General features: G+C 56.8%; 1 protein-coding gene across 1 annotated transcript; it reads left to right on the top strand.

The window, feature by feature from the left end:
• The first annotated feature begins 7,752 nt into the window (after positions 1-7,752).
• On the top strand, positions 7,753-11,757 carry POMC (proopiomelanocortin). Its single transcript, XM_063327877.1, has 3 exons — positions 7,753-7,862; positions 9,610-9,805; positions 10,892-11,757. Exons 2-3 carry the CDS (start codon positions 9,677-9,679, stop codon positions 11,510-11,512), a joined length of 750 nt encoding a protein of 249 aa, XP_063183947.1. The 5' UTR covers positions 7,753-7,862; positions 9,610-9,676; the 3' UTR covers positions 11,513-11,757.
• Positions 11,758-12,449: the final 692 nt, after the last annotated feature.

Genomic DNA, 12,449 nt, shown 5'->3' with positions numbered 1-12,449 from the left:
TACTTTTGATCCCCTGCATTTCCAAGAAAAAAAAAGTCAGCTGCATTTCCCTCAAAAACTCTTGATGAGGGGGATATAAATTGCAATGAAGGGGGGTCAGGACCTTCAGTTTCTGCTTCACAGCTCTGTGCTTGCAGAAATGCTGAATGGGGGCATGGAGGGGGTTGTGAGCCCTGGTGATGCCCTGGTGATGCCTGCTGGTACCTGGTGGTGCCCTGGTGAGGCCTGGTGATGCCCTGAGGGTGCTTGGTGATGCCTTGGTGATCGCTGGTGATGCCCTCATGATGCTTGGTGGTGCTTGCTGACACCTGGTAATGTCCTGATGATGTTTGGTGGTGCTTGGTGACCCTCTGGTGATGCCTGGTGATGCCTTGATGATGCTTGGTGGTGCTTGGTGATGCCCTGGTGATGCCTGGTGATGCCCTGATGATGCTTGGTGGTGCTTGGTGATGCCCTGGTGATGCCCTGGTGATGTTTGGCAGTGGTCAGTGATGCCTTGGTGATGCCCGGTGATGTCCTGGTGATGCTTGGTGATGCCCTGATGGTGCCCTGATGGTGTGTTTCTGGCATCCCGGCAAGGAAAATCTGGCACACATGCGAAAACAAATTGCACTGGAGAAAGATCATGGTGGCATTTGTTCACTCCCTGCAGTCCAAGGAGATTGGTGTTGGGGAGAAAACCAGGACAAACAAAACCTGTAATATGCTGGGCTCATCTGCCAGAAGATCAGCAGCTATTTCTGCAGCTGAGAACCTCCTCTGAGCCAGCTTGGTCCTCTCTAGGGAATGCCAATGTCTTGATCCCTTGGAGGGTTCCAGGAGGAAAGACAGATGTAACAGGAATAAAGCTTCGGCCCTTCAGGCAACTCAAATTAGCTCATTTGTGGTGGCCAAGACAAGTCTGAGTCCAAGTTTCCAAAGTCATGGAAAAATTAAGCTGCAGATGCCTGTCTTAATTTCTAAAGGGATCAAGACAGAGCTACAGGACAGGGCTTCCCTGAAGGGATTTGGCCAGTTGGGATTAAACTTCTGCCTGGAAAAATCAAAGTGAGAAAGACGAGGGAGTTCTGGAAGTGTCGGAACACGTTGACATTTCCCAGCCTATCAACACTTAGGGAAACTCAGCCACAACAGGAGATAAACAAGACAAGAGGTGCTCAAAGACAGACGTGCAAACTGACGCCTTCCCCAGGGAGGAGACGCCGCGGCCCCAGCTGCACGTCCCAAACGACAAGCTCGTTTTTGAAGGAGAATTTGAGAGAGCAAGTGCTCTTGTTCCCTCTCCTGCTTTTGCTGGCTGCCTTGTGGCAGCGTCTTTCAGGGTCGTGCCCACCATTCCCCGGGTGCAGACAGCCCTTCTCCCCCCGTCTGCGGCTCTGCTCACCAGCTACATCTGCACCGAGACCAGATGCTGCCTGGGAGCATCCCCAGGCATTGCACGGTGGCCACTCAAAGCCCATCCACTATGGCCAAGCTCCGGGTCCCCATCACACTCTGCTTGCTGCAAAACTGGTGCCACACGCTCCGTCCTGGTGCAAGACGTGCAGCTGGTACCCACTGGAGCATCGTCTCTATGGGACATCAGGGTCATGAAGGACGACCAGGAGCTGCTAAGCAAGGCAAGCATCCTCTCAAACGCTTGTGCCAATGGCAATGTGTCCCGGTTTGAGCGACACAGGACTAATTTCACTTCCAATGCTTGGGAAAACTGCACTTTTAGAAGACTTTACTGTCCGAATTTGTGAAAATATTTACTTTAGAGCCAGCTCTGGTGTGCGGGTTTCAAGGTCTTGGTGTTTTCGAGCCTTGACAGGTGCGGGGATGAGGAGGAGCGAGACCCGGGCACTTGACCCAAGCTGCCAACCGGATTCTTTCATACCATGAACATCACATTCAATATAAATTAGGAAGTTTGCTGAGGAGTTCTCTCTCTTTATATGATGGCTGTGATCCCGAGAACTCTGGAGCCCTGAGCCCTTCCCTTCCTCCCGGAGCCGCAGCGCTCTCAGGGTCCCACGTCGGCTGTCCCTGCGGGGAGCGCACAGCTTCTGCTGATAGAATGGGCTGAGAACAGTCCTTGTGTATTTTATATCACTATCGGGATTAATATTGTTTCTTTTGTGTCATTAATGTTAATTATCTAGTCTTTTTCTACTAAATCTGCTTATATTTCAACCCTTGTGTTCCTTTGTTTTTTTCCCACTTCCCCTTCCTGGGTGGGGAGGGGTCATTGGGTGAGAGAATAATTTCCAAAACACAATAAATTGTTGTGGCTTCTTCAAGCCGTAACGAAATATTCCTCCTGTAATCAAAAGTGGGACGTTTCTTCCCAAGAGCAGGGGGATGGGCTGTGCAGCTCCCAGCCGAGGGATGCTGTAGGTGCTGGAAAAGAAAGCTGGAAAAGCTTGTGAAAAAAAGAAATCCACGAAGGGCTACCAAACCCCGTGACCCACGGATTGCTCCGGGCGTGTGTGCTGCTTATCGGCCTCTCCTCCAAACAGGCACAAGCTGCCCCCATGAAGATGTGTCCTTCACCATGAGCTCAGAAGAGCAGCAGAAACAAACCCGTTCGAGCCGTGAAGGCTTCTCATCCCCACGGGACCTCGAGGTCTCGCACGGGCCCTGCCGTGCCAGTGGGTGCGTGGCCCACACAGCGGGGTGATGTGGCTCAAGCTCTTCGCAAAATACCAGGGAGAAAAGAGAACGCCGGAAAACACCTACGAGCAAAAATACCAGAAGTCGCCCCAGAAAACACCTACCAGGAAAAAAAAATATCAGAGTGACGTCGTTCCGATCCTCAAATGCCTTTAGTTGTCTGTTCCTAGAGAAGTGCCCAATTTTGGTTCAAATCCGAGGGAATCAGTGCAGTATTATAGATTTTAGCATATAAATGGTGCTGAGGAAAAGGCATTGGCACCAGGGAGCTCAGGCAGAGCGGCAACGAGCACCATTTGTTCACAGGCCACACAGTCGTTTATTTCTTCCATTTTAGGTCTGATTCTGCTTTTTTTAAAGTCAGTAGGAAAATCAGCTGACCCCAGTAGAAAGGAAAAGGACTCACATCCCTGTAATAAAACTCATGTGTGCCACGTCCCAGCCAAAAAAAAAGCTGTTTTTTTTTTTTTCTTCTGCTGGAGGCTGCCCTGAGCTGCTCTTGCTGTGGGGCTCAGGCACCTTCACGTGAACTTCACCCTGGTACCCGGTGCCTGCTGGGCCAAGGAATCGGTGGTGGGAGGCCCAGCCATAGAATCATAGAGTCATAGAATGGTTTGGGTGGGAAGGGACTCTAAAGACCATCCAGTTCCACCCCCTGCCCTGGGCAGGGACACCTCCCACCAGCCCAGGTTGCTCCAAGCCCCGTCCAGCCTGGCCTTGAAGTCCCTGCCTTCAGAGCTGCTCTTGCTCCTACAGAGAGGCTACAACCGAGCAAGCACCACCATTTTCCTCCAAGAGCAAGGTGCACAGCTTGTATTTCACCGCCTGCCGCAGACTCAAGGCAGGCATGGGTGGGTTCAGAAGGGACCCCTTGACCAAAGCCAACTGAAAACCACACCTCGGGGTGTCTCCACAGACATGATCACCTCCATTTATGCACCCAAAAAGGCCCTAATCCTATGGGTGATCTTCCAGTCGCTGGCTCCAAAGCTCAGATTTACCATCATTAAGTCTCTTCTGGATTTAAAATCTCCAAACGGTGGAAATAAATAATTCTATGGTGATGACCCCAATTTCTCCTCGTCTGTATGTCTCCTGGGTGCCTGCTCATTATACCCTGCACAAGCCCTTAATGCAGCTGTCCTGGGGATCCGTCCTCATCCCATTTCACCAAATACAAGATGAAGTTTGTCTGGATGGACCAGGGTCCTCAGCCCCACTCCCCACCCCACCAGGGCAGGAGCAGGGGTGGGTGCTGAGCCCAGGCGACCTGCTCGAACAGAGGATGGGTCAACTGTCTGCAAAGCACTGCAGGGAATCTGTCCTCAGATAAAGGGAAGGGGACTGTCTCAGCACCCAACAGCACGTTGCTGTGCCGGAGGGACGTGTGGGTCCTAGGACAGACCATCGTGGCTGTCACAAGGTTTTTGCAAGCCCCAGAGTACCTCTCGCCCCCATGACGCTGGTGTTTACAGCCCGGTGGGATGGCTGCGCCATGTCCCACGGGATTTGAGCACAGCCGCGACATTCACACCCATCCCCAGAGCTCATTCACACCCCGGTGCGAACCTGCTCTCCAAATTAAAATGGAAAGGCCAGAAATCACGCAGCTAATGAACCCGTTCACCCATGGACATCTCACCCCCGCCACCAGCCCTGCTGGGAAAGGGCTGCACGTCCTGAGCGTGTGGCCCTTAACAGGGACAAGGTGGTGACGAAGCCACCAGATCTCATTCCAGGCACCCCTAAAGTGAGGTCTCCATCGCTGGGCAGTTTGCTGGAGAAGAACCCCAAGGGCTTGCCTTGCTGGTGGCCACGCTCAGGGCAGGGGCTGGAGGATGCTGCTCTTGCAGTGTGATTGTGTGATCCTGGATGGTCTTCAGCTCTCCCCTGCTCAAGGAGAGGAAAGAAGAGGTTCCTAATGGGATTTTCTCCCCGCTGTAGGGTCCTTTTCTTGTTGTCTTGGCTTCCCACCACTCCCATCCACCTGTCTGCGAGCCGGGTGCATCCACTATTCATTTACACACCGGACTCTCTTAGAATCATAGAATCATAGGGTTGGCAGGGCCCTCTGGAGATCATCCCGTCCAACCCCCGGCCAGAGCAGGGTCACCCAGAGCAGGTGGCACAGGAACGCGTCCAGGCCGGGTTGGGATGTCTCCAGAGATGGAGACACTTTTTGGAAAAGAAAAAAAAAAAAGATAAATAAGCTCTGTAATAAAATATAATGAGTATCCTGCTGTTGCACCGGGACCTGCCCTGCGCTGGGAGCAGGAGACGGTCATTCCAGCACCCCAGTCGCAGGGCTGGAACTCCTGCATCCTCCGGAGATGCTGGGGCACCAACCTCCCTGGGAGATGCCGGCAGCAGGAGCAGGGAGGGTGAGCTCGGGCTGTGGTCACCTCCAGGAGGCAGGTCTGAAAGCACCGGCTGCAAGGCCAGCAAGGACGGAGGCCTCCAAAACGGGCTGCTGAAGCTGCGGCAGAAGATGCTTCATCTCAGCCCCTCACCTGCAGCCGCTCCGCTCAACAAGGTTTCCTAAACAGATTTCGCATCTTCCTTATAAACATAAACTGCTCGGATTGGCCTAATGAAGATGGAAGAGCCTTTAAAGTGGGAATCATAGCTCTGGTTTGGGCCATAAAGAACCTCAGAATAGCTCTCCGTCATGGAAAAAATATTGCAGATCAGAGGATCTGTCAGGGAGGACGGAGGCAGCTGACGCAGTTGCGGGCGCTGAGCACCATGTGGATGGTTTGGGGGATGGATTTGGGGAGGATGGGGGTCCAGAGGAGAAGGTGTGAACCAAACTGAAATGCTACAGAGGATATTCCTTGAACCTGTGGTGCTTTGCCTCTTTAGTAACCTGCTATGGAGGGTTTCATCCAGTCCTGGGGTACTCAGGCGAATCTGTTGCACCCCAACGTCCTTTGGCGAGGAGATGCCCACATCTGCAGCCCGATGAAGGACAACTCACCTCCTTTTTGCTTATTCTCAGCCTCTTCTCTGGCTGTTGGAAAGGGAAGAGGATCTCCAGGGGACTTGTCTCCAGGATGGACCATCTCCACCCTGAGGCAGATGTCTTGATGAAGTGGCTCAACCACACTCTGGATCCCCTGGATCCCGACCTCCTGCTCATGGGCTGCTCTCCCATGAAAGTTGCCTTTGGGGTGTCTCCTTTCCCTACAGAAGGACGTGTTGAGTGAAATGGGAGCAAATCCTTCGCCCACCCAAGGCGAGACCACATCTGCTTCCTGCTGGTACGATCGCAGGCGAACCTCCGTGTGTGGCTTTGCCGTGCCTTGAAGTTTGCTTCTCATTAGCATGCGAATCTGTCGTGGTTTAGGCCTTAAACCAGGACAAAATCAACAACTGTGCTCCCTAGGGGCTGGTGGGAGGGATGCTCACAGCCCATGTCGAGATCTTGCTTGAGCCCAGACCCAACAAAAATCACCATCAGGTGCTCCGGGAGGACAGTCCACCTTTCAAGGGCCACCTTGGCATGACATCTCGGGGGTGGAAAATCCTGATGCAGATGTGTTTCTCCACCTGACTAAGCCCACAGCTGGAAAAAAAGAAAAGACCTTAAAATCTTAAAATCATCCCCTGGTCCCGACGTGCAGCTGAGACGCGCTGCCATCACCCTGGGATGCTTGTGGAGAGCAGCCAGCGGAGGTGATGAGCGAGGTCAGAGGCAAATCCGCCTCAAATGTGTGAGGCATGGGGCAGAAAAAGCCGTGCAAACCCTGGCGAACCAGCTCTGAACACCTCCCTGCTGCTGTTAAACCTCCTGCACGGGGCCTGGCGGGGTTTGGGGATGTGGTTTAACCCCAAACCACCCTCAGGGCAGAGTCAGGATTTAGCAAAACCACAGCCATCTGCAGGGATGATTTGCACGTTGCCACCCTCTTTTGGGTGGAAAAAGAGAAGCTGAGCCCTCCAGGTATGTGCCAGCTGTCCGGGGTGGGGCTGGAAACTTGGTACCAGATGAGTTTCCCCATCGCTCCGACCTCCTCGGGTGCCCCATCGCCCCCCAGCCCCATCCCAGGCTTGCTCCGAGGTGCTATCCTGCACTGAACATGTTGTAGAGGACGGAGCATCCCTCTTGCTCGCCCATGCAAGGCTTGGCCAACGTGCCTGAAGAAGCCTCCTGGAAGCCACCATGGCTCTTAAATATAGACTAGCCAAGGGCAACCCTACAGAGAACATGATTCTTTCTGGGCTTTGGGCTGCTGTGCGATAGGGAAAGCATCTGCAGCCCAAAGCTGGTCCAGCTCAAGCGGAGCGGAGGGGCTGGGGCTTGACTTGGGTGCAGAAAATCAGCGACAAAGCCTGGCCAGGTCCCACCCTGCTTGGCCTCGCTGTCTCCCCGCACCATGAAAACCCATCCATGGTCTGCAAAACCCACCCCCACCCCCCCAGGCTGGAAAACCCTCTCCCGCTGCTTTCGCACCCACAGCCCCTGGCTGCGGGACTCCCCGGCGCGGCAGAGGATGCCCGCTGCCTGTGCCCCCCGTCCCGCCCCCCCCGCCCTTGTCCGTACTGTCCCGAGAGGTTTGTTTTTTTAACCAAATCCCCTTTTATCCCAGGGAAAGACAACCCCAAATCCTCAGCACCCATCGGAGCACGAAGCCCTCCCACGCCTGAGCTCAAGGAAGGAGTGATGGACGCTCCGGTAATAAACAACCCCGTGCCCAATCTGCCGCCGCCGGTGCCGGCTGGTACCCGGAGAAAGACTTTCCATCCACACCCCCCCACCACCCCGTCTCCAACACACACACACACACACAGAGACACACACACACACACACAACCCCCTCCCCGGGGCCGGCTCCAGAGCTGCAAACCCAATTAGCACCACGGCTCGGAAAACTTTGCCGGCTGCGGTTCGCGGGGGGATGCTAATCCCGCCAGCCGCCGCGGGGCCGCATCCCGAGGACGCCCGCGGCTCCTCGCCCTCGTCTTTTTGTTCGGTACCTGGAACGGTCCCCCTCCCCCCCACCCCACCCCCCCCCCCCCCCCCACCACCACCACCCCCCCGCCCTTCTCGCCCCCCCCCTTTCCCTCCGGCAGGCGGCGGCGGATGCGACGGTGGCGAAGGGGTATAAAAAGGCAGCGGGGTCCCGCGGCCGAGCGGCAGACGCCCGGCGGGAGCCTGCGGGAGAAGGGGGACGGTGGGTGCACGGCGGCTCCCACCCCGGCCACAGGTAAGCCCCCCCCCACCCCCCCACCCCACCCCAAACCCTCAACCACCCAGCCCTCGTGGGTCTCCCCGATGCGTTTTGGGGTGCGTGGCGGGGATGGGGGGGGGGGGAAGAAACTTTGGGACTTTGCAAAAAATACGGGTTCGATGGATGGTGGGGAGCGGTGGTGGCGGGGGGGGGGGGGGATGTGACAGCGGGCAGGGGTAGCCCAGCGAGGGACGGGCAATAAAACACACCCTTCCCTCCCTCCCTCCCTCCCTGCGGCTTATTGCCCCCTCACCTCCCTTTATTGTGGGCTTTATTTGCATTATTGGGTGTTAATGTGTCACTGAGGGGCTGCCCGCTGCGCCCCCCGCCCCGGCCCCTCCGTGAGGCTGCGCTGGGGGGTGTCCCGGGCAGCGACACCCACAAATTCAGGCAAAAGACAGAAAAACAACCGTTATGTTTAAAAATTGGTCTGTCTTGCTGTTTTATCCCCCTTTTCCAAACTGCTATTTGCTGTCATAAATCCAGGGTCTTTTTTCCCCTCTGCCAAAGTCCCCCCCCATCCAGGCTGGACCTGGCGGCTCTCGCTCCGGAGGGGAGGGTCAGCTCCCCCCTCCCGCCACGCATTTTGGGCCAAAAAGAGATTTTTATTTTTTTTTTCCTTCTGTTTTCTTGCAAAGTGGGATGGGGTTTTTCCCTCCTCCCTCTCGCAGCAGGAAGGTGAGTCCCCGCCAAGGCAAATCCAGCTGCTTGGGAAAGAGTTGGGGTTTGCAGAGGAAAAGCATCCCGGGCATCCTCGGGGACGCTGGAGCCGGGGCCTGTGGGTGGCCGGGAACCGACCCCAACCTCATCCTTGATGCCACATCAGCATCGGCCACTTCAGCCCCCAGTTTTCGGCCAGATCCTGGCTTAATTTTGGCAGCCCCCGGGGCACTCCGCATCCCAAACACCACCACCGCTTGGCTTAGCCCTTCCCAAAAGCCAAGCAACCGCCTTCAATACTATTTAATGTAAAATATTCATGTCTTACTCTTCTAGCCCTAATTTAACGTTATTTGCAGTTGTGTCTCCCACCCCGCAGGAGTTTTGCAGCCGCCCGAGGGGCATCGCAGGACAGGTTAGGAGGGAGCGTGTTATTTTTTAGAGGAATCGTCTCGCAAGCCACGAGTGGTTGGCAAGGGATGAAACCTGAAGACGGCTTTCCCCTTGCGGCATCACTCATCTTTATGGGGTTCTCAGGAGGCGGCAGCAATCCCCGCCGACAGCGGTTGTCACCTACGGGAGCGGCGACAAAAGACCTGGGCTCGGGAGGGAAGCCTTTCGGTGGGGGAGGCAAAAGGAAGAGGTAGAGGGGAAACATTGGCCATTTTTTGGAGCGGCCGAGCAGGAGCCGAGCGAGGCAAGTGCAGGCAGGGAGGCAGCTTCGGCTTCTGCCTTCCCTTTTCTGTGCCTCAGTTTCTCCTCCGGCAAACTCACCCCCGTCCTCCTGGGGTGTAGGGGGGAGCATCTGTGTGCAATGAGCTTGAAGGGGGAGGAAAGCTTGTTAGAAGAAGAATTTTGTGGCACTAATGCATCTCCCGGGGGACAGGGACAGGCAGGGGAAGGGGCAGGTGGGGGACCCCTCTCCTGCAACCCCGACAGAGGCGACTTCAAAAAGGGAACGGGTAAGGTGGACGCACCAAGGAAAGTGTTTAGACTCTCCCGAAGGCAAAAAAAAAAAAAAAAAAAAGGTTGGTTTTGTTTTTTTCCCTTTGTTTCCCCATAGCTCCTGCACGGTCTGTGGGCCCGCAGCCCCTCGCATCCCTCCTGCCAGCCCGGTGTCCCCAGCCAGGATGGTGAGCGCGCTGTGGAGCGTCCTGCCCCTGGCGCTGGGGCTGCTGCTCTGGCCCCCCGCCGGCGCCAGCGGCCCCTGCTGGGAGAGCAGCAAATGCCAGGACCTCGCCAGCGAGGCCAGCGTTCTGGTGAGCTCGGCGACGGGGACTGCTTTGGTTCCTGACCCCCCTCCAGGGACCAGGGCGGTGGGCTGGGGTGTGGAGGTGATGCCATCGCCGTGGGGTGACCCGCCTCGAGCTGGGGTGATGCTTTGGACCCCGTCACCCCTGGGTTTCGGTGGGCTTCTGCCTCCTGGCTTCACCCTGGGGGATGATGGTAAAATAAGCTTTTTGAGCTTGCAGGGGATGAACCAGCAATTTGGGTATCGGCTTTACACGGGTGCATTGCAGGGGGTGGTGGTGACAGGATGGTGCAGGGGGTCACCTGGCTGAGTTTGCTTCAGGGACCCCACAGTGGGGACTGTCCCCCCTCCCCGGCACTGTTTCCAACCACCCAGGGATGGTTTGGTGCCTGGACACCATGCTCCGGGCTCAGCCCTTGAAGGTCCAAGGGGGTGACACCTTCATGGGGACCTCAGTGGGGCGCAAGCATGAAATCAACTTGTGAAACATCCCACTCTGTGCAATCAACCCCCCCGGGGGACACTTGACCGTGTCCTCACCTTTTCCATGTATCTCACCCCTCCTGGCCATGCTCACCACCTCCAGCTCTGGAGCCCCTGATATCAGAAGGACATGGAGCGTTGGAGCAGGGCCAGAGGAGGCCCCGGAGATGCTGGGAGGGCTGGAGCCCCTCTGCTGGGAGGACAGGCTGAGAGAGCTGGGGGGGTTCAGCCTGGAGAAGAGAAGGCTCCGCGGAGACCTTCCAGCCCCTGCCAGTCCCTCAAGGGGCTCCAGGAAAGCTGGGGAGGGACTCTGGAGCAGGGAGGGGAGCCATGGGACGAGGGGGAAGGGTTTTACACTGGAAGAGGGGAGATTGAGATGGGATATTGGGAAGAAATCCTTTGGTGTGAGGGGGGTGAGCCCCTGGCCCAGGTTGCCCAGAGAAGCTGTGGCTGCCCCATCCCTGGAGGGGTTCAAGGCCAGGTTGGCCGGGGCTTGGAGCAACCTGGGCTGGTGGGAGGTGTCCCTGCCCAGGGCAGGGGACTTGGAACTAGATGATCTTTAAGGTCCCTTCTGACCCAAACCGGTCTGTGACTCTGTGATTCCATGCAGGCGTGCACCATGGCGTGCAGAGCCGACCTGTCGGCCGAGGCACCCGTCTACCCGGGGAACGGGCACCTCCAGCCCCTCTCCGAGAGCATCCGCAAGTACGTCATGAGCCACTTTCGCTGGAACAAGTTTGGCCGGAGGAACAGCAGCAGCGGCGGCAGCGGGGGGCACAAACGGGAGGAGGAGGCAGGGGGCAACCCCCCGCCGGCATCGCTGCCCGCCGCCCCGCCGTCCCACTGGGAGGAAGAGGAGCGAACGGGGCTGGAGCGGGAGGAAGGCAAGCGCTCCTACTCCATGGAGCACTTCCGCTGGGGGAAGCCGGTGGGGCGCAAGAGGAGACCCATCAAGGTCTACCCCAACGGGGTGGAGGAAGAGTCGGCCGAGAGCTACCCGCTGGAGTTCAGGAGGGAGCTGGCGCTCGGCGGCGCCGAGGAGGAGAAGGAGGAGGAAGGCCAGGAGGAGAAGAAGGCCGGCGGCTCCTACCGCATGCGCCATTTCCGCTGGCAGGCGCCCTTGAAGGACAAGCGCTACGGGGGCTTCATGACCTCGGAGCACAGCCAGACCCCTCTAGTGACTCTCTTCAAAAACGCCATCATCAAAAGCGCCTACAAGAAGGGGCAGTGATGGGGGAGAGCCCGAGGGGCACCCGCCCCCGCCGCCGTGCCCCCCCCCCAAGCTTTAGCGTCCCGCTGGCATGTGTTTCACTTAGAGATCGCTCGTTATGTCCTTCTTAATTAGTACTCCGAAGGGGTCCGCTCCCGGGTTTCACTGGGTGGGATAAAGGCGTCAACCGCTCCGACGCACCTGCCGGCCACGCGCGGGGAGCGGGGACGATGCCCGGTTTGGAGCACGCCGGATGATTTTCATATATTTTCACTGAGCTGTACAATACTGTAAATGACGGATTAAAAGAATTCTAAAAAAAAAATAAAAAATAATAATAATAACAATAATACATATTTTTTTTCGCAAGCTGAGCAGGTGTGGGCAACGTCTCTGGGGGTGCCTGGTGCTTGTAAAAGGGGCAGAAAAAAACTAACTGCGAAGTAAAATCCTGCAGCTGGGGGTTAAAGAATGGCTGGGAAAGTGCTGGGGAGGGAGAAAGAATAATTTTGCACCTTAGTTTGGGAGCTTCGCAGGGGCCGGTCATCGGGCTCCGGCACACCTGGGCTCGCTGCAGCCAGCCTGGGGAGGGCACCGGGGGCTGCATTTTGGCAGGGGCCGGCTCCAGCGCGTCCCAGCAGAGCATGTTTTGGTCCCGGAGAGGGGCCACCCCCCGACGTGACATGGGATGACGAGGTGTGCTGGCAGGACGGGAAAACGTGGCATCCTCTGGGTGCTGTCCCAAGGAGGGAAGGGATGGAGTCGGGCTCCCCCAGCACCCACCGCCCAGGTAAACTCGTTAATTCCCCATGAAATGATAACGCTGAAGAGCCCGGGTACTAGGGAGAGCTTCGTTATTTCTAAAGTCATGCTGGTAACTCCTGTGGTGAAGCAGGAGGGGCAGGTCGGGTGGCGGGTGCCTTGGGTTGGGGTGCTGAGGAGGAGGTCGGGTTGAAAA

Source organism: Chroicocephalus ridibundus, chromosome 3 (genome assembly GCF_963924245.1).
Source record: "Chroicocephalus ridibundus chromosome 3, bChrRid1.1, whole genome shotgun sequence".
NCBI lineage: Eukaryota > Metazoa > Chordata > Aves > Charadriiformes > Laridae > Chroicocephalus > Chroicocephalus ridibundus.
This window is presented reverse-complemented; position numbering and strand designations above follow the sequence as displayed.